A 21,845-nucleotide genomic window follows, 5' to 3' on the forward strand; every position below is an offset into this window, starting at 1 on the left:
CGTTTGAACCAGCTGAGCTGTTTATTAAAGGGCCTTACTGCCTGGCTGCCGGCACCCGAGACGCATGCCTCAGTCTGAACAGGTTCGTGGGCAGCAGCGGCAAGTCACAGATCCCCCTGGAAGTAGGCGGCTCGTAGAGGGCCCTGCGCGGTCCAGGGATCGGTGAGCTGCAGAGCGCGTCCGCCACCTGACCGGGAGCCGGTGGGGGAGCTGCTCTGCTGCGTCCGTCCCTGGGGATACGCCATTTATTTCACAGATGTCGTAGAGGTTAGGGCTGGAAGGGACCTCATCAGATCATCGGTCCAGCCCCTGCCCCAGGGGCAAGAAATCAGCTGGGGTCAAAGGATCTTTCATTTATCTTTCTCTGTTGTGACTCTGGAGTGATGCAAAGGGGCCAGAGCAGAGCTGCAAATCCAGCCCTTTAAGACGGCAACAGATCCGGTTGCATGACGCATAGAAATGACTGCCAAGCGTTTAACGAAGTTAGCGCGTGTTGAGCAAAGGTTTAGGGTCTAGCTTTTCTTTCATGTTGAAATGTTGATGACACTCTTGCTAATAGAGGAGAGGGTTCGGCGGAAGGCTCCTTCTAACGAGAGCCTAAAGTTGTTCAACTGAAACATGCGCGTGGCGCTCCTGGGGACCCCATCGGAGATAGAAATGGAGATTGTGTCTGCATGTTCACAGCTTAAATAGCTCTGGCATGAAGCAATATGCTGAGCTGCTGGCACGTGCTAGGAACTATTTTCAGCTTGTAAACTTCTTTATGTGCAATTTCTCTGCGCACAATGATAAATGTTTTATTGCCGCGCTGGCTATTAAGCATTTGTATTGCCCTCCTGGAATGACTGCTCTGCCATTTTATGTTAACTTTGAATGCTAAAATGTTCATTAAAAATTAATTCATAAATAATTCAACTAGAGTTGCGCTTAGAAGTTTGTAACTTGTGAGGCTTTTAATTTTTTTTGCTAGTGTATAATATTAAGAGCCTGATGGTTTCAGCGGAGAGGGTTTTTCTCTTCTCCCTCCCCACCCCAGTCCCTATTATAGGTTTCAAGGTACTTGCAGATAATTAGGGTCTTAACTGTTTATTATCAGTCAGAGCAGCAGCGTCCCCCTTTGTACGACGGTCAGCTCCATTTCATTTCTGGGTTAGGTGGAGCGACCAGCTGTCTGGCAAGGAACAGGGAAAGGCATCCATCCTCTCTCTTCCTAAGCAGCAGCTCAAGACTGGTGTCATCCCGCTTCTAGTGGACAGCCCTGGGAATCTGGCAGGGTTAGTCTCTGTGTTTTATAAGCACGTCCTCACTTTGCACCGAGCTCAGTGTGCGTGGGCTCTCGTTAACATTTAATAAGGCTGCATAGCGAGCAGGGGACTGCCTGCAAGGTGCTGGCTGCGGGCTTTTGGGGGCTTTGTTTTCACTTCAGACAATGGTTATCTCTCATAATTAATATATGCATGGCAGTTTTGGGATACATAATTGGATATAGCTTGGGATTAGACCCCCTTCCCCCACTCCAAGAGTTGCTGAATTGCCCTCATGGCTCCGTGACACCAGTTTAGAAGACCAGGCTTCAGTGGATTCTCTCTGGATTTACACTGGTGTAACTGGGCGCAGAATAGAGCCCATTGTGGTGAAGGCTGGGCTGGCAGGTGTAGGGGTGAGGCTGAGCTGAGCTCCGTTCCTGCACCCGGGATTCGGTGCATCCTCCCCGAACCGGCCACACTTGCTCTTTGTGTCTGGCGTCATGTTATTTGTTTCCTCCTGGAGAAGTTACTCATAAATCTGTTTAATTAGTTTAGGAGATAAAATTAATGAATAACAACAGGTTTCTTGAGCACGCCAGATGTGCGCCTGCCTCCCAGTGACAAAGAGCAGAGACGGGGCCTAGCTCAGGAAATGTCCTTGGAAAAGGAAAAGGGTCCTATCAATTCAGCAAGGTACTAACCTGGCATCAGGCCTGCACTTGAGGAACTTCCAGCATGGAGGAGTCGAGACCTCACACACCCGCCCTCCTGGGTGAGTGCTGGTGGGGAGAGAAAAAGGTCCTGGATTGAAGCGGGTGGGAGGAGAGCGTCCCCTTCTTCCTCCTTACTGCTGCGGGTGCTCTGTGGGTATCGGCTCTGGGGGTGGGAAAGGAGAAGAAAGGGACAGGCCATGCTTCCAGCACCCTAAGGTCATGCCGAAAAGCGCACAAGTGCAGGCTGAACCTACGTGAAGTCGCAAGGGCAATTTTCGTCACGTGTACAAGCGCCCGTGAGGATCCCACCCCAGGTTGGGATCGCCCCAGGGACATTGGGCATGGGGGCAGGTGGGAGAAGGGACAGGCTGCCCAGTGGGGATAGGGTAGAAAGCAGAGCAGCAGATCAGGCAGGGAGCACAGGGAAGGAAGCAGAGAGCGGAGCAGCGGATTGGGCAGGGGAAGGGGATTGGAGTGGCATGCAGAGGAGGCAAAGCTAAGTTATGGCATGCCTACTAAAATGGTCGGCTCCCACTGCCCTGTTGCCTTCCACGGGGACTAGCAGCTGAGCGACAGCCAGGGACCCCCGTGCCTCTGGGTGCATCTTCACAGATCCTGGTCCCAACCCTTGGCCACCTTTGTGGAGCCGATGGTTGATCCCTGGGGTGTCAGCAGGGAAGGCAGAGGAGGAGTGAGGTCAGTGAGATGGCAACGCGCTCCCTTTGCTACGTGTCTGCCTTGTTCCACTACAGACAGACCTGCACGTGCTTGCAGCAAGAGCTTTGTTGTGCGGAAGTATTTAGCTGCACCAGGCCGTTATTGTTTCAGGTTTATTTGCACTGTTTTATAAAAGAGTGGTTTTCCGTCCTGCTTCATAAGTACAGCATGGTATTACAAGGGTCCGGGCACACCGGACATTCACACTGGCGCACCTTCAGTCGGCTTCATACATCAACACCAATCACACAGGGATTCAGAAGAGACTGACAGTGTAACTAGCTGCACTCATAGGCAGTAATTATAGCATGTGGCCCCTAGAAAGCAGAGTAGATGGGGCAGAGAGCACAGGTGAATTGTGGACAGACGACGATTGCGCCGTGACTTTTCTCTTGGGGCAATTCTACAATGCGCTTGACTCTACTGCACCAAGGCAGGGCTTTGCATTGTGTGCCTGCTTCTTCCTTGCACTGGGTTAAAAGTGTCACATCCAGACCCGCAGAGATAGCAGCCGGGGGTTGGTTGGTCCTGGCAGGTGCATGGTGAACGTGCGAGCCGTGCTATGGGATGTGCAATGAGAGGAGCAAAAAGCAAAGTGGAGCGAGGTGCTTTGAGAGATTTAAGAGAGATTTTGTGCTCTCTTCTCCCCGCACATACATTCGGTGAAGCAAACCAGATGGCAGCAAGCATGCCTGAGCGAGGAGGCGGCTGGTATGTTTTCTGACTACATCGCTGTGTTTTCTTCTACGACTGAAAACAAAGCCTGGAGGGGGGGGAAATTCTCCCGTAGGTGTAGTAAAAATACCACGGCTGATAAAACACAGGCTTAACAGCAGCGAGGGCTGGGGCTGGTTCTGCTCCGCGAAGCTATTCACCAACGCAGACTTCTAAAAATGTATGAATGCCAACCCCTGTGTTAGAGCATCCCGGCAGTGTGGGTTGAATATTTTAAATGTCTTACAGTCAGGTTCCTCCTTGGGCTGTTAAAAAATCCCCAACATATTGACTCCTATTTTAATCATGAAGCTTGCTCAAGTGTTGTGTACGACTTCCTTGTGGGATGCAAAATTTAGGGCGATATTTGGCATTGGAGATACTAGGGTGCAAGTCTACACTGCAACTTGAATGGGATAAGGCACCATAGCTACAGACACAACTGGTGAAAAATGTACATGTCTTGACTGGTTTTGGACATTTTTACAGGGTGCAAAGGGGAAAAAACCCACCTGAATATTTAGGTTTAGTAACTGAAGTTCAGTAGCAACTAGTCTCTGCTCCAGTTGGTCCAGAAATGGGTGATGGGTGTGTGTAGAGTGGCCTAAAGAATAGATCTGCTTATGTGGCCACCCCACGCCAACATCTTATGAATTCAGGGTCTCCCATGGCTATGATGATTGGAGCGGCTTTCGTTTTCCATCTTGAAGGCACGCATGGGTTTGAAGGTGGGCTGGGCTCTCGCCACTGTTCCTGATAATGAGCGCCAATCAGCCCTTTCACTCGAGGGCAAAATCTGTTGAGAACATTTCACGTTGCAAATGCAATTCCAGCTAGGATGATTTTCTTGACGAGTGTTTGCACAGAACGTGAAGAGTCGCCCATGAACATCTATTTAGTTAGCCGCTGAAAAGCAAGAGGCTGGATCATTAAAACTGCGGGGATGATTTTATCCCATCTCCACAGCCCGCTGGGAAGTGACTAAGCTCCACAGCGATTTCTCTCAACACATCTCATCCTTGCAATGGGAGAGACTCTTTCTCAGACTACAAAGAGAGGCTGGACACTGCAAAACTGACAGGAAGAAAATTTAAAGCTGGAGAAAAAAGGAAAAGGAAACTCTCTGGGTTTTTTTGGTTTTTTTTAGTCAGTGGGCATGTGAAATGCATTGCCGTAAGAAATGGTTAGCAAGCTTTATAATAGGACTGGACCTTTATTTGGATAACGAGAGCATCCAGGGCTATTCTGCTAAGGATATGAAGAACCCAGTAGTTCTGGAAGCGACAGAAACCCTCATGCCGGCCTGAAGGCAGGTTTTCTCATAACTACCTGCTGTCGGTTTTCTTGCCCAAAGTATTTGCTGCTGCCAGCTCTGAGGCAGGACACTGATATAGATGGACCCCTTGTCTGCAAAGAAGTTTAGCTTCACCATTGCCATGATAAAATCAAACAAAAAAAAATCTCTTCCCTTCTTGACAATCATTATTTTATTAATATATTTTACAAGATTGCAGTTGAAATCATTTAAATACAAATGTCTCTTTTCTCTTTTTTTTTATACAGAAAGTGTAATAAAGTTAAAATAGTTCCTTGTGTACTTCATAGCATTATTGCAATGCTTACAAAATTTTGCATAGAGTGTGCAAGGATTGATGTTAATTGATACAAAAAAAGCTTTATTTTTTCCCACATGATCACACACACCCAAACACCCACACACATAAATTAAAAGGAAAAAAAAAAGCAAAACAAATCTGAAATTCGTAATGAGAACTGCGACAAGACTTCCGATTCGCTCTGTCCTATTTACGCCACCGAGGTGATCGGTAGTGATCAAAACAGAGGTCCGACGATGCGCTTTACTGTCACAGATGGCAAACTGCTCTAGCATCTGGACCATGCTGCATTTATACACGAGTGAGGTTTGCTGAGCAGAGGGCTCTGCTGTCATTTCTACCACTGCAAAGCTTTTTGTTGGATTAACAGGAATAGATCAATGGGCACTCAAGCACCGGCATTCATACAAGGCAAATTATTAAAACAGAACATGGGTGCAACCAGGACACTGGCTCCAATTCCCTTTCCCTCCTGTCCTCTACACTTCTACCAAGTTTGGCTCCAACTGTGGCCCTGGGGAGAGTCTGATTCAGCGACGAATCCAGACGTGGACTCAGGCCTTGTTTGATCAGAAATGGCAGCTGATCACTGCTCAAATCTGCTCCCCACGAGCCTTCCACATCATAATTCATTCATTTAGTAAAGGGCACGGGTTAGTAACCCGTCCTTATGGCCAGTAGCATTTGCTCTCTCAAGTTGCTGCGTGCAAGCAAATGGGTAAAGAGAGATAATCTGCCTGAGGCAGACTGCTGTGCAAGAGCTGCTCTTGGTAAATGCTGCAGAATTGGACCGAAACCCACAGTTCTTACCCCGGTCAGTGCAGCGCAGCCGAAATAGCTGCAGGAGATCCCGGCGTAGGCTCCCTCTGCCTCATGCATTATTTACACGGCTGTCAGCTAAACTCCCCCTGCCAGCCTGGCTCTTGTGGGTGATGTGGAAGAAAGCAGAATGGATGCGGAGTGAAGTTCAGACACCAAGCCGAGCTGCTCCTCAACGGGGCCAATCTGAGAGGGAGGTGAGTGATGGGGGGAGACTGGTGCTAGCTGCTGGGCCTGCCTTGTTCAGACTGACTGCTTTGGGCCGTGCCGGTGCCGTGGGGAGTCGGCTGTGGCTTAGGCTGGGGGCAAAGGTCTCCTTCTCTCCGTCGGAGGAGATCATCACGGCCCCACTGAAGCGAACGGTGCACGTGCTGTTGACACCCAGAGAAGGGTTTCGGCTGCAACACATTCACCCAACATCAGCCTCACTCCTGCTTCTCTCTCCGAGGGCTGACCCATGAAGAGGCAAGTAAAAAGAGAAAAAGATCTCACCCTCACCAGTTTTGACGGGACAAGGCCAACTATCTCTTGCCTGCTGCCTGGGGACCGCATTTTCCCAAGTTTCATTAGAGCCGAAAGCACAGCTTGCTTTAATAACGGGCCCTGTTGCACCTTCTCGCTTTAATGCTGATGCTTGAGGTGTGGAAGAACAGTGCACAGTAATTACCGTTGCTATTTATACCTGATCGGCTGCATATACCCATAATTGGTCACGCCATTAATGCTGCCAAAGCATCAAATGATCTGGTACATCAATAATAGCATCCGTGTGTAGAGCGGATGGGGCTGTGCGAACCACGAGGAGGCCCCCGGTGAAAATACAAGTAGTGGGCTCTCTCAAAGAAATGTGCTAATTTCCCTGCTCTGTTTGCAGCTACCATGTGAGCAATCCAGTCTGAGCATCGGAGGACACAATATCCAAAACTAATGAAGTGTGGGAGACCCCCAGAACAGCCGCATTTTATTTTCTACTCCTATCATCCAGCCTGCCTCGAGATGTTTCGGGGACTCTGCTACGAGGAAATCTTTAAAGGACCATAGGAACCACAGAGCTTTAGAAAGTGATAATGCATTTAGTGAACAGCAGCAGGCTTCAGAGTGTTTTATCTCTTATCAGTGGTTATGCTTTTTGAACGGGGAAAATGCGAGCGTAATGCAATTTTAAATTCCTGTTACATGCAAAGATGCACATGACATTTGCTTTGCGAGGCTTATTCCTACAATGGCTAATGTTGTTAGAAACAGCGAGACTTTCCAGTTGGGGAGAATATGTTGAAAGACTCCAAAGCGTGTTTCTTATCTTTCCAAAAAAGGGGTCTATTTTCTACAGCTACATGTCTTTACCTTCAGCATTTGCTAGCGTGGCACAGTGCAAATGTAATGTCTTTGCACAAACCTCTCTTTCTGATATTCATGCTTGCCTCTTGAAAGATAAAGTGGAGCGAAGCAGGAGACAAATAACTAGTCTCTTGCTTCTCGGTGGACATATCCCTTTAATTTTTAACGCTGATTTACAAACTACCAAGTAACTCGCCTTCTCTGAAAGAGCGCAGATGCTTCAAAGGAAATCCTAGACTTCTCTGAATAGGTAGTATGTTGCTAGTACCTTAATAGTAGGGTTGTGGCAGAAAATCATAGGTGCTGGATGACGATGAGCTATAAGAAGGTTATCCATTTCCTGAAAGTATCCATGATGCTGACTTCCTTCCAGGAATTACAGTGGTAGCAGAAGGCAGGTTGCAAACGTCTTGCACATGAAAGCTCTCTGCTTCCACGCAGCAGATTTTAGTTTCCCCCTCCTCTCTCTTTCTCCCCTCCCCATTCACGTTGCATATTCGGTCCTGGATTTTTTGAATTTCTGCCCTTTCCTGCAGGAAAAAGGTATGCCGTGCTTTTTAAAATGAACCGCTGCTAGCACTCTCCCTCCGCTCCAAGAAACGCGATGATTTCAAACAATCCTTTCCAATGCTGCATTTCTTCTTTCAATGTTTCTGCCTTCTGCACATCAAAGATCCTCATGGTACTTTCTTTCCCTGTTACCTGAGCAGTTAAAAGTTTTCTCCTTTGCTTTATTCTGCTATGCAACCAACTCTGATATGCTTTGACTGCCACTATCCAGTAATCCTCCTGCAGTGAACTCACGTGGAGGGGCTGAGCTTCTGTAATGCTTTGGTCTGCAACTCACTCTCTTTTACGATGCCACAATTAAAGCCAAACTTGCACACGGTAACTCAAACAAAGAAATGCCTACCCCTTACACTAACACTGGTCATTCAAGGGGTGCACTAACTCGGAGGATTACAGACTGATTCATTACATGTTAGCTTGGTTACTACACACGTGAACTCGCATGGTAGTCACATGGATGACAGTTCCTTTAGTGCTACGGTTTTATTTAAACGCTCACCGCAGTTGTTGTGCTAACTGCTGGATAATATACATTTAAAAAAAGGAAAGCTGAGACATCTAGCCAGTTTTAGGAACTCTGATTGCCAATGGCAAAACTGTTTGGCTTTTAACAGCCATCCTGACATACCTATTTTTATGGCAGATGGGTCATATAATAAATGTGGGTAAGATAGTAGTGTGAAGACGCATGCTGGGACTTTAAAGCAAAATGCAGCATGTTACTGAGGCCCCATGAAGTCGAGCGTTACAATACATAAGAGCATTTATCTTTACTTTTAGTGTTCATGGTTGTGCTGACATTAGTAGCACATTCCCTTGACTGGCCTTTTGAAGCATTTTGGATGTGCAGGGCTGCCTACACTGCAGAATCAGAGCTCAGTGGTGCCACGGCTGCCCTGGGTGGCGGTGCTCTCGCTGGCCTCTCTGGGGTGGGTGGACAGAAGTCCAAGACATATCTCCCACTGGCTTCAGCAGAAACAGAAGCCCCCTTTCCTTCTGATGAGTGATAGAAATAAGCTATTTAAAAGAAACACCATCGCCTTGCAGGAAAATGCTGACATCTGCACACAGCTGTTGGCCTGATACATAAGTATACCAGCTTGTGGGTTTGCAGCTCTTTAGCACGGGCGGTCAGCATGTGTATAAAATAGGAGCTGAGACCACTGTGAGTGGTAAGATCTTAGGATGCAAATGGCTCAGGGGAGCAACCAGCTTGTGCAATGAAAATGCAAACTCAAGATCAGGTTGTACTGTACAACTGACAAGTGCCGCACGGCACCGAACCCTCCATGCTCCAGGACTATCCTCACCATACCGAACACTACCACAAAATAGCTTATCTCTGGCTAAGCATAATGTTTCCACTGTTATGCGGTAAAGAACAACCCTCCACACACATACACGCATCACGGGAGCAGGTAGGGATCGATGGGAGGTGAAGACAAATCAAGAGAAGGGAGACGTGACATTGGTCAGCTCGTGCACTTTCTCATTCCAACAAAATGGTAAACCTGAAGTCTGCTGCGTGAGCATCCCTTGGGGCATGTGGCTTCCATTAATACGCCTGTGCCTTGGCTCAAAACATGTACTAGAAAGGGGACCTCCCAATGAAACGTGCTTTCCATGAGATGCAGGCGTGCATAGTTTGCCACGAACACACCTCGTGTCCTAGACCACCTGTCCTCTCTGTGCAGGGCACCTTTTTTTCTCTTATTGATTCTGCATCACTAGCTCTCTGTGGTTTTGCCGTGCAAGGCTATTGCTGTATCGGGAGCTGCAGACGGGCATACGCTCAAGGCAAGTCCCTCCCTCTTCCTGGAGAACCTTCCCCACTTTGTACAGGGCCAACACGGCCTGTGGCACCTCTTAGGCCCTGCTCAGAGGATTGAAGTGAAGTGCGTGCCAGATGGGGTGGCAGCAGAGTTAAGGCATCCTGCTGCAGCTCCATTAAAAAGCCTGGGTGAAGGATGTCCCACTCGACCCAGCTGTCACCCAGGCTAGAAGCAAAGGCAGCAGGATGGGATGCCAGCTGCATCGCTCCCTGCTGTGCTACAGGAGCTGGCGTGCCTTGCTTGTACTGGTCTGATGGGTCCTATAGGCTTGGGTAGCCCCATGTGCATCTGCACGGTGGGGAGCACGGACATCGCCGATGGGATTTACCAGGGCGGAATATGACATGTATAAAGCTAGAAATGGGCATCTAAAAATTCAGGCTCCCCTTCACAAAATGAAGATGCAGCTCCCATCCATCGCCAAGGGGCTCCAGACAAACAAGAGCCTTTTCTGGTAGCAGGGCCCCCTTGCCTCCTGTCCCAGTCCAGCCCAGAGACGCGAAGGAGAGACCGTTCTCGAGGCCGTTCTGTGACGCGAGAAGGATGTTCAGACTTCCCAGCGGCTGCACCGCGAGAGCCGTCGCGACACGTGGCACTAACCGGCACTAAAGTGCGGAGCAGAGCAAGCACAGACTGAGCTACTCGCGATTTCCTGCGGTCTGGGAGTGCTGGCAGCACAACCTTGGCGAGGGGATGCTGCCCCATTTCTTGCAGAGCCGGTGCTGGTCCCCGACCCAGCACCTTTCACTGGTGCTACGAGCCCTGCGGGAGCGCAGCCCAAGACAGCCAGTACTCTGCTAGGAGCACTGCTTCTGCAAACCTCGTTACCACCGGGTGCACCCACTGGCTTACGAATCGGAGGCTGGGAAACCGCTGTCCCAATGTAACGTGAAATGTGTTCAGTAACAAATGCGGCAGTAAATGGATTCCACCGGGGACTACGAATGGGCCGATGGTCCCGGAGGTAACAGACACAGTCAGGCGCTAAATTGAAGATGTAAAAGTCTGTAATCGCTCCAGCTGCCCCCACGGGCATCGTGGGCTTTGTCTGCTCTGCTTGACGCTGCACCATCAGATCCCACGACATCGGCTGACAAGACCCACCCTGCCCTTCAACCAACCCTCCCCTCCCCTCCCCCAAATCAACTCGTTTGAATAACAAGATAAATATGATGTGCTTCTCCTTGCTGAGTGCATTGACTTAAGGCATAGGCACAATTCCCCCTCTTTGAACAGAGATGGTACAGTCCCGTGTCCCAATACAATCGTTATCCTGGGTGACCCTTGGCATTACAATGTTGACTCGGACATAATAATTACAGGAATAAATAGATAAAAAATGGTTTGAACTCGTTAATTAACCTAACGGCATCACTAGGAAAAATGGAGAACTCCGAATTTTTAACCTTTAGGAAGGGTACAGATGATTGTTAGCCATCACCGTCCACTTCAAGTCGGTGGAAGAGCACCAAAGCATTTCCACTGACTTTGGACCAGCTCCTAAATATTTGTTGAAAAAAGCAAATCAGAATTTCATACTTTCAAGCCCCCAAGCAAATGGCTTAATTAGAAAGTGGTGACAGTGTCTCTTTTTTTGGCTATATTTAGCTTAGAAATCTGTTTGCGGCCCATCAGCTCACCTTCGTTACGATTAGGGGTGTGCTTGAGGGTAATTATTTTTCAAACTCATCTACGTGACTTAGGAGACCAGGTCCCTGTGGAAGCCAGTGGGACTGCAGCACTTTTGAAAAATGTACTGGGGAGTCAGTGATGGGTCCAAACCCACTCTTCAGGCTCAAGTCCTAAAGGAACCGGAGACGAACAGCCTGACTTTTCAGCAATCTGGCTTTGCTGCAATACTCATAAACACTTAAAAAAATTCTCTTTCTTAATCAGCATCTCTGATATTTGCCATCTGCATAAAGTGGGAGTGACCTCAGGTTCTTCTTGTACAAAGGCAGCAATTTTGGATGACCCCCCTTTTTTTTTAATGCCTCGCAGGTAGGCTTTTGTCCAAATCTTAAATCATCTCACCTTTACCAGGTGTGTGTAGCTATCGAAAAGAAGTGTTAGCCCAGAACCTGGGACATCCATACATAGGGTAGACCAGGACACCTGATGACTGAACAAATTTGTGGTCGTCTTTCCCTATTTTTTTAATCAAAAGCATAGTTTGTTAATAAGGTGATGTGGCATCCATGCTAGGTTACCTCTGCAGCTGATAAATAGCTAACCTAACACAATGGCAGAGATCTTCAATGCAGAATAATTCCAATTAGCTTTTGATTTTTTTCCCCCCCAGCCAGTGACATTGATCACTACATACCTATTAAATCCCCCTAACATTTTTATGCCCCTGTTGGCTAAGGAAGACTGGAGGGGAATCCCTTCAAACATCACTCCTTCACTGCTGAAGGACGCTAGCTTGCATGGGCTTGGTCCACCATCCCTTATGTCAAAGCGAGTTTTGCCTTTCACATGAACGAGAGCAGGACCAGGGCTAATACCCCTCTTCTCAAGGGGTGGTGGTTCTGGGCATGAAGCACACACTTCCTGTATGTTAGGACAAAATCTTGCCACTAAGCTGTCCTAGTTTAAATTGTACTCTCTTCATTTTTAATATAAACACAGGCTGCTTGGAACTGCTGGGGCAATTTGCACTGCGTTGCCAGCCATTCTGTTCTTTCCCGACGCCACTGATTTTCAAAGTGCAAAAATAATCAGAGATGCTGTTCTCCCTTCGTAGGCTGCTAATAGGATGCCAGTCATCTTAATCAGACCTCATTCCCATTGCTCCCAGAACAGAATTAACAAGGGACAGTCATCAGAGGCTGTGTCTACACTAGATACCAGACTAGCCTAATCTACTGTGCAGTAAACGTCACCGTCTACACGTGCAGGCGCTTACTATGCAGTAAATTGGTCTACTGTACAGTACGTTTACTACCTGCATATGAAGGTAGTAAATTGACTGCACGGTAAAGCCAAATAGCATTAATTGTACGTGTTGACACACCCTATGCGTACTAATATGGAAGAGTCTGGGGAGCACTGAATTCAGTGGTCAAAGTGGTCAATTCAGTGGTCTTCATTGATAAATTTGGGCATGGGGGAAAAGTGGAACACTACACAAATGTCACAGGGTCACCCTGGGATTCCTTGTACTGAAACATCATTTTACACAGAGGATATATATATATAATTTTATATATATATTTATATATATATATATATATTCACACACGCGCACGCACACACACAAAAAAAGTCTTTGATAGGCTTTCTGTGTTCTAGTAAAAATAGTTGGCAGCTGCTATCTCTGAGACCAGCCGTAGGCCCATGCGCTGCCTGCAGTGCCCACCGCGCATTGTCTCTCAAAGGCAGACGCTTGTATTTATCTGGCAGGTGGAGCTGGCCCCGGCCTGAGACAGGAATAACCTCCCGTTGGGACACACGCACAGCTCGTAGATTTTTTGCCTGGATCCTGCCGCAGAGTATAACCCTTGAGGCAATTTAGGTAGTTTGATTTTTGCAGAGTCCAATGTGATCTGAAATGTGTGTGAGAGGAGAGGAGGGGGGGAGAAAGAGAGAGAGAGAGAAGCAGTGTTAGGGATGAACCATACGTTTTAACCACGAGTTGTAAAAACTTTCCCTGGAAAGAGATGCTGGAACCGCTCGGGCAATTGGGGTCAGTGTGGAAACAGCGGCAGCTGCTATAACACGGGGTGAGCATATTACCTCCGTCTCCCAAGCCTCTCCCCTTCCTCTGTTGGTCCTAATCTTCTCCGGTGACCTTACTGGGTCAGCTGTGTTTGGGGTTTACCTGCTCGTCCTGTGCTGAACTGCCTGGCAACCCAGGGGGCATCTGCAGTATAAACGGCAATCACTGATGGTAGAGACATCTGCAGCTCTTAGGTCTATTTACAATATTCCAAAACCAAAGCACTGCACTGCACAGACGTCTCCCCTAAGGGAAAGGAGGGGAGAACAAGCACGTGGCAGACATGAGTTATGCCAACCAGTGCACCAGTGCAAAGTGCTCTGCTGCTGCATGGATAAATGCGGTATACTGGCAATGCGGGACTCCATCTAATGTCATGGGCTGCTGGGTGTGCTGGAAGAGACGGGCCTTAGGTGCATTTTAAAAGCAAACAAGTGTTATGCATGCTACGGCGACAGCTCCTGGGCTTACTTAGACCAGGGAGATAAGTATTAGGGTCAGCTTTGCTGACCCGGTCTGGGTTTGCACCCTGCAAAGGCTCACTCTTCTGTACAAGCAGGGCCTGGGATGATAGATCTGATCTTAAAATGTGATGCTTGTGACACAAAAGCCCCTGAGTACCTAGACCCAGCTCCTGCAAGGATCAAGTATTCATCTGTAAGTCCTTCCACTGACTTCGCTGGGTGTTGGATGGGCCCCAGGGGAGGTTTCTGGGACTGGGTTTTTTGTCTATTCATTACATTGTGGAGTAAAAAAGGGGCATGAGGGCTGAATCCAACATCTATGCATATCTCCAAAGTTTCCTTGGAAGCCCATCTCTGGCCCTGGTTGCTCTGCTGGATCTGTGGCAAGGCTTTCTCCCACCTTGCCAACCCTTCCTTTCTTTTGGTAGTCACCGAATATAGCCACCAAACTCTTTTCCCCTCCAACATAAAGACATCAGCCAGGCTACGAAAGCTTTGCTGATCAATACAGGTGAATTAAGCTCTTCTTAAAGCAGAATGCACGATGTAGGATTTAATTACGTAACCCGTGTAAATCTTGCTTTAAAGTGACAACAAAACAGAGAATTTAGAAGCCTTGTGCGGTCCAACAGCTGCATAAACCTGCTTGTACGACCGCCGCTACAACCCGAGCACTTTGAAAACAATTTGATCATCTTTGCTCTCTCCGTGGAGTGAAGCTGGTTTGCATAGGATGCAGTCAGGCCCTGCTACAGAAAATTAAACCAGTCAAATGCACCGTACCAGTGCTTCTAAACAGCTGGGCCCCATAGATTTGCCAAGCACGCTGGGAGGGGACGAGTCTCCCAGAGACCAGCGCGCGGGTTGGCTTTGCAATAGTGTTTGCTCTCTCCTTCCCCTACCTCTCCATCTTTGGATTCCAGCCTGAGCTCCGTCCTGCACGTGGCTTCCAAGCTGCCGGCCTCTGCGTTGATCTCGATGCCTTTCGGAGCCTCCATGACCAGCGCGCGCGTAGGCGACTCGAGTCTGCAACAGAGTCAGAAAGGGATCATCCTGCCTGCTGGTGTTAAAGCTAAGGTTGTCTTCTCACAAGGCCTGATCCCCTGCTACAAGGTGCCTCTGGAGAGCATGGAGGGCCTGAGCCAGAGCCCCACTGGGAGCACTGGAGATGCTAATGCACAACATGGGTATCGCTGTTGGTGGCAGCGATGTCCCAAGATCCATCAGCAGGTTGATCCCCAGGCAAGCTCAGGCATCCTTCAAATCACCCATACTGATGGCAGACCCTACGTCGGCATCATACTGAGCGCTCACGCAGCAGCGTGCGTCCTAATGTCCACGGTACACACAATGCTCACTTAACCTTTTCAGCACCAAAGGCTGCGCTCATTTAACACTTGGCAACACCAGAGCAGATGCACGTGACAGCTTGCAAGGTTTCCAAGGGAGTACGGGAGAAAAGATGTTACTGCTTATGGAGTCTTTGCTCCCTGAGTTGTGTATGGACTGGGATCAGTGTGGCACTGGGCTCCCCTGCTCGTGATGGGTGGGCCACATATGGAGGTTGATGAGCTTGCTGAAGTATCAGGTCACAGAGCTGGTTCCTTCGGTTCAGGTAACTGAGGTTTGTGCTTTTAAGACTCATGGGTGTCAAGATCTACCCCTTTTGTCAGCCAAAGGCAATGTATTAAACCCCTCTCTCCCCTCCATTCAGCTGCGATACCTGCCTTCCTCCCTGTGCTATACGGACATAGGAAACCCTGTCTTTCTTTAACAGCTCTCTCATCTGTTCCGCTCATTAGACCAAGCAACAAAACTTGATGCTACAAAAACAGGATTGTGACTTCACCCCATGCAAGTACCATCAAGGGAGCCCCCCTCCTGATCTCGAAATCGTCTGGGCAGGCAGTAATGCCACTGCCGGAGAAAATGAACTAGCAAGTGCAGCCTGCAACTAGTGAATGTGCTGCTGGCAACCTTTTGTGTTTGCAGTGTCACTTGAGCTGTTTCTCTGCTCTTGCATATAGACCGATATAAAAGAAATGTGTGTTATTAAATGGGGCTCCTGCTGGTATTGAGAGAGTATTCAGGGGGGGCTGAATACATTTTAGTGTGTTTATTGCAAGTCGAGAAGCCAATTCAAACAAAAGAGGCTAGCACTGCCTCGGTATGACACTCTTCCAATTATGACCCTGCTATTTACTGATGTCTTTAGATCAGTGGTTCTCAGGCTTCTTTTCACCCAAGTTGGTGAAACACTGGAATATGTACGGATAATATAATCCAAGTGAACCACAGGCATGCAGCTAGCATCTCACCTACGACAGAGCAGCTTGACTTTCTTTGATGTCTTGGCTGTCTCAGTACATTTGTTGCCCTGCTTATCAGGTGGCTTTTCTATTCACAAGTCTACGTGAGATGCTTTACTGTGCAGTAGACTAATCTGTGCAGTAAAGCATCACCCCTTACATGTGCAGGCACAGTAAATTAGTCTACTGTGCAGTAAATGTACTACCTGCATATGTAGGTAGTAAATTTATTGCACAGTAAATTTACTGCGCAGTAAAGTCAAACAGCATTAATTGCATGTGTAGATGTGCCCACTGAAGAAAAAATCAGATGAAAGCAAAATAGCATATGAAGACCGGAAGGATCAACTAACTCTTGTCCTCTGGACTGACCCAAAAAATCATTATAACAAAAAAAAAAAAACCACAGGACAGCTGGCACAAAACAGGGAAAGCCGCTGAACAAGTGCCTGAGGAAGGAGGCTCCTTCTCCTTTCCATGCCTGACTGAAGACTCGGCTGACAGATGTTAGTTAAATCCACTCGTTCAGATGGCAAACTACTAAGCGAACATCTAACAAGGAGCAAACAGCCCCTGGGGAAATTTCAGCTGTTCATACCTGTGGAGGGGTTATAGGAAATGTGTCCCCACCTGGTCAAACCCTGCATGGATGAGAATAGGATTTTAGAAAGGCAGATGGTATAAACTCATGCTTTTTCAGAAGGACTCTTCTCCCAAGGATTTTTGCTTCATTGAGTGGGGTATCTGAACGGTACTGAAGCCTCTGCGCCTGTCTCTGTTCTGCTTTTCACCTGGCCTCCCGGCTCACAAAGGTTTTGTGACATAAAGATAATCTTTTATTGCAAGACGATACAACCATGATCATTACCTTGCTGTGAAGTCCTATGTCCAAACAAAGCACTCGCAATGTTTACCGTGCAGTAGCTAAGGGCATGTCTTTATTGCAGTCAAAGATGCAATGTACGCTGCTAACTTTAACCTATGTAGCTCTGACACAGTGGGCATGTCTACATGTGCATTTACATCCCGTTAAACTTACTGCGCAGTAAGTTACTGCACAGGAAGTGGGTTTAGGCTGGTGTCTATATGTGCAGGCATTAAAGCACAGTAACAGCGTGTGTGGACCAATTTGGGACTAAAGTTAGTTCCAAGTCAGTCCATGCACACATTGTTGCTGTGCAGTAAGGCGTCTACATGTGCGTTACTGCGCAGTGACTAATTGGGCATAAATTTGATACCTGCATGATGCAGATAATGCATGATGCATGTATCAAATTTACACTCAAGCTGGCATAAGTTGCCATATTTACTGCACAGTATACACATGCATGTGTAGACACCACCTGTACGTGCAGTAATTTTAGTTACTGCGCAGTAAATGTGCACATGTAGACACACCCATTAATGCCATAACAATAGCACTAGCTATTACCACTTCCCTACTATACAGGCCAAAAGATTTACACAAGATCCTTGGCAGGTTTTGTAGCTTGTGTGGACCTTCACGCTGTGGCTGCTACACTGATCTCAGTACCAGAGCCAGGCAGTTTAACGTAGCTCAGATATGCCTGTGCAAATCCCGAGCCAGGTCAGAATTACACTCCGTACTCTCAGGAAGTGTGCGGGCTAATTGTGTTGTGTTAATAGGAGAGAAAGCCACACAGAGTGGCAGTTTCTTTGCTCTACATTGCCCCAAAGCATTGTGGAGTCCCAAGGAGAACTGCTTTTAGTCAGGACAAGCTAAAACAGCTGCTCTTTCCCGCTTGAGGTCAGCCCATCGCTATTTCCACCCTTGGGCTGAGCCAATGTAGTCACTACGCTGCCCTAAATCATTGGCTAAGACGCCTACCATCATATTTCAGATGTTGAATGAATCAAGCTGCAGCCATTTCACTTGTCTGGAAATCATATTTAGGCCCAGGATTTGCAAATCCTTAATGAATGCAAATGATGTAATTGCCAAGCACCGTTCTTTCAGTGAAAAGAAACGTGCTCATGGATGGAATGGGGTTGTATTTTCATCCTCATCTTTGACGCTCGTTCCCCTCTTGCTTACCCCCATCTGAAGCTGGGGATGACTCCACTTGTCCGCAGAGGCTTTTTATCCCAATTTATGCCAGTACAGGTGACGAGGAAATCATCCTAATACAATTTCCTTGGAGTCTGCAGAGCGCAGCACTGCAGGAGGGTTATTTTAATGTATTTATTTCTAACTTCCTGAGTGAATCCCTCAGACACCTGTCTTTAAATCAGGAGCTGACAATCTATGCAAAACCAAAGAAAGCAGCTGAGGAGTTATGCTCCCGGGAGTTGAAGTAATGTTTACTGAATACTTTCATTTGAAGCGAGCAATTAATACAACACGCTGCTTTTAAACCTAATGCTGGCTTCCAGAGCAGAACCGACTGGGGGACAAACAATGAAAGCAAATGATTTAGCGACGAATGCGCTGTTCATTCAAAATGCATGTTTTGTTTCCCTGTGTGGCTCTCTGGTTCCTGAAGTAGGATCTCGATCTTCCCAGCTCAATGTGAGCTTCAGCATACTTCAGTGGGGTGGAAGAGTGACTCGCAAAGCATCACTGGGCGCGTCTACACATTCATTAATGCACTGTAGGTAATGCACATTAAATCTAGTACCTCCATTGTGATACTCAAAAAATGTGCATTAGCCTATTTTAATGCGCATTAAGTAAAGAGCACAGGTTTTTTGTGATGCTTTAATATGCATTAAAATAGGCTAATGTGCATTAAAGCACACATGTAGACGTGCCCATGGTTTCCTCTCACTCTTACATAGTCCATCCTAGAGCTCTTGTGTTGGCAACACCTGGTTTTTTGTGGGGGGTTTTGTGTTGGGGGCTCTGGAGTGAACTCCCAGATTCTGGTTTTTCTTACTAAGGCTCACTTTGCTGACACAAAAAGCATTGCCCCAGTATTAAAACAGTCTGGTGAAAACACAACCTGGCCCAGAAATGCTACTTTCCCCTCCTGCCCTGAAGCCCCTGCTGTGCCAGTATCCCAGTAGACAGGCAGTAGGGACAGGGGCATGACAAGAAGCTACTGTTTGCAGCACCAGTTCAGCTCCTGGTGTCATCATGACTTCCCATGTAGTCTCATGCAGTCTCTGGGGCACCCAAGGGGGTACGCAGGAAGCTAACAGGGAGGGAATGAGATGCTTTGCAAAAGCCCATCAGCTGCCTGAGTGCCACTGTAAATCAGACTCTTACCTTCTGCTCCCACCTGGGATAAGAGCACTCCCCTGCTGCAGCGCTCCCATGGACAGAGAAGACATGCATTCAAGGGTGGTAAGCAACCGGATGCTACAAGGATGGGGGTCACCCCGGGAGCACCTGAGAGGGAGTGAGAAATGCCCGGCGTGTGGCACCACCGATCTGTCCAAAGCTCTGCACCCAGCTGTTCCCTCCGCAGAAATCCCACCTGAGTCTTGTTACCTAGAGCCTATTCTGTCTGCACAGTAAGACATTATGATGTACGCCAGCAGCTGCTTTCTCTATTTCACTCCTGCTTGAGGGACCGTGCTAAGTGCACCACTTAACCCCCTTCAGTCATGTTTATCTCCCAGAGGTCTCCGATTAAAACCGATCAGGTGGTGGTAGTATCTCTGCATCTCCCAGCAAAGCCCTATGATGTTCACTGGAAAATCTGGGTGGGCGTGAATCAACCGGTGGGAGAGAGAGGGAGCAAAACTTCAAGTGCTGTCCCCGGGTTGCGTGGGAACCCCAGCAGTAATTTACTGGAGTTTGCGCCGCACTTCCCATGAGATTCACCTTCCTGCCAGGATTCTGGTTCTCATTTCCTTTGTCATAAGTGGCCGCACTATCTCTTCAGCTGGGTAGATGATATTTTTCTTCCCAAGCTGTCCCCGCTTCCTACCTTGCTTCCAAACCGCCCCATCCCCTGTGGAATAAAATACAGAATCACAGAATCATAAAAAATGAGGGTTGAAGGGACTTCAGGAGGTCACATCTAGTCCAACCCCCTGCTCCAAGCAGAAGAAGCCCCAACTACATCATCCCAAGCAACGCTTTGTCTAGCCAGGGCTTAGATACCTCCAAGGATGGAGAGTCCACCACTCTGGGGAGCCTGTCCCAGTGCTTCACTACCCTCCTAGTGAAAAGTTTTTTCCTAACATCCAACCTCAACTCCCCTTGCTGAAACTTGAGCCCATTGCTCCTTGTTCTGCCATCTGCCCCCACTGAGACCAGCCCAGCTCCATCCTCATTGCAGCCCCCCTGCAGGGAGGTGAAGGCTGCTGTTCAATCCGCCTCGGTCCTCTCTTCTGCCGACTGGATGTGCAGCATTGACCTGAGAGGGAAGCAGCCAGTATGAGTGTGTATAGCACTTGCAGGGGTGTAGGTTGTAGCTGTGTTGGTCTAAGGACATAGGCAGACAAAGGTCTTTGGGTAAATCTTTGGGTTCTTGGGGTATAGCACTTGCCCTTTCTCTTTCTCCTTTTGTGGGAGCTCCTGGGGTAACAGGAAGCCTGCGAGAGCACAGTTCTTGCAGAGACCGAGCTGTCACAGAGGACAGAGGCCTGGCACGAGGTATGAATGAACCTCAGGGGTTACACATGCTTAAGGGCCTCTGCCATAAGCACTCTCCAGCAAACAAGGAGAAACTCTGAGGGACTGAGAGTTTCTTGTCCCCTCCTGGGGTTTCCTTGCATGGGGAATAATCCTAGCTCATGGCATGGATGGAGGACAACCAGCTTGCTCTCCGTAGGTCATCAGCATAGGAAGCAGTGGTGTGGCAACACGAGTTAATTTAATTTCATTGAGAAACCTGTGGACTGAGAACAGAGCATGTACGAGTGCAGCTGCGGGCCATTATTTCTAATGGTTCTAATTATTTCTTACAGTATCTTTCTGACCAGCTATCCCATTTCATGTTGGGCATAAAATTAGCCTCTGTTATCATTGTGCTTGCTTATGTCTCCTACAATTGGTAAATTATGCTAGCAAATAAATACAGAGCAGCATCAATTTGCCAGCCATGAACCAGCATCTGGGGCTGAGCATTTGTGCTTGGTTTTAATTCCTTTGTTTTGCTGCAGTCAGTGGGATTGCCTATTTAAAACGCCTCATTTCTGCGTTCCCATTATTTCAGAGTTTCATAGCTGGTCGGGTCGGAAGGGACCTGAGCAGAACATCAAGTCCGACCCCCTGCCATGGCAGGAAAGAGCACTGGGGTCAAACGACCCCAGCAAGGTGTTCATCCAACCTCCTCTTAAAGCCCCCCAGGGTAGGAGCCAGCACCACTTCTCTTGGAAGTTGGTCCCAGACCCTAGCCGCCCTGACCGTGAAGTCGCCTCCTGGTATCTAACCTAAACCTGCCCTCTGCCAGCTTGTGACTGTTATTCCTGGTCACTCCTGGCGGTGCTCATGGGAACAGGGACCCCTCCAGTGCCTGCTATTCCCCCCGACTGGTTTGTAGATGGCCACTAGATCCCCCTTAGCCTTCTCTTGTGGAGGCTGAACAAGTTCAGGTCCCGTCGCCTCTCCCCGTAGGGCCTGCCCTGCTGCTCCCTGACCATGCCAGTGACCTCCTCTGGACCCTCTCCATGCTGCCCACATCCCTCCTGAAGTGCGGCACCCAGAACTGGACGCAGTGCTCCAGCTGCGGCCTGACCAGTGCCGCATAGAGGGGGAGGATCACCTCCCTGGACCTACTCGAGATGCATCTGTGGATGCACGACAAGGTGCGGTCGGCCTTCCTGACCACGTCCCCACACTGCCGGCCCATGTTCATCTCAGCATCAATGA

The 21,845-nt window shown here is 48.3% G+C and overlaps 1 protein-coding gene across 7 annotated transcripts in view; it reads right to left on the bottom strand.

Annotated features, from left to right (window-relative positions):
* Positions 1-4,860: 4,860 nt before the first annotated feature.
* Positions 4,861-21,845, bottom strand: part of SGCD (sarcoglycan delta) — a 404,288-nt gene continuing 387,303 nt past the window's right edge. For 5 of the 7 annotated variants that reach the window (XM_090020858.1, XM_090020859.1, XM_090020860.1 and 2 more), the window contains 2 exons: positions 14,654-14,777; positions 4,861-13,114 (listed from right to left, as the gene is read on the bottom strand). In XM_090020858.1, the coding sequence (XP_089876984.1) occupies positions 12,941-13,114; positions 14,654-14,777 (298 nt within the window). In that variant the 3' untranslated portion in view covers positions 4,861-12,940. The other 2 variants (XM_090020863.1, XM_090020862.1) reach the window with 2 other exon arrangements.

This window comes from Crocodylus siamensis, chromosome 10 (assembly GCF_052110815.1).
Source record: "Crocodylus siamensis isolate JL-2025a chromosome 10, ASM5211081v1, whole genome shotgun sequence".
Taxonomy (NCBI): domain Eukaryota; kingdom Metazoa; phylum Chordata; order Crocodylia; family Crocodylidae; genus Crocodylus; species Crocodylus siamensis.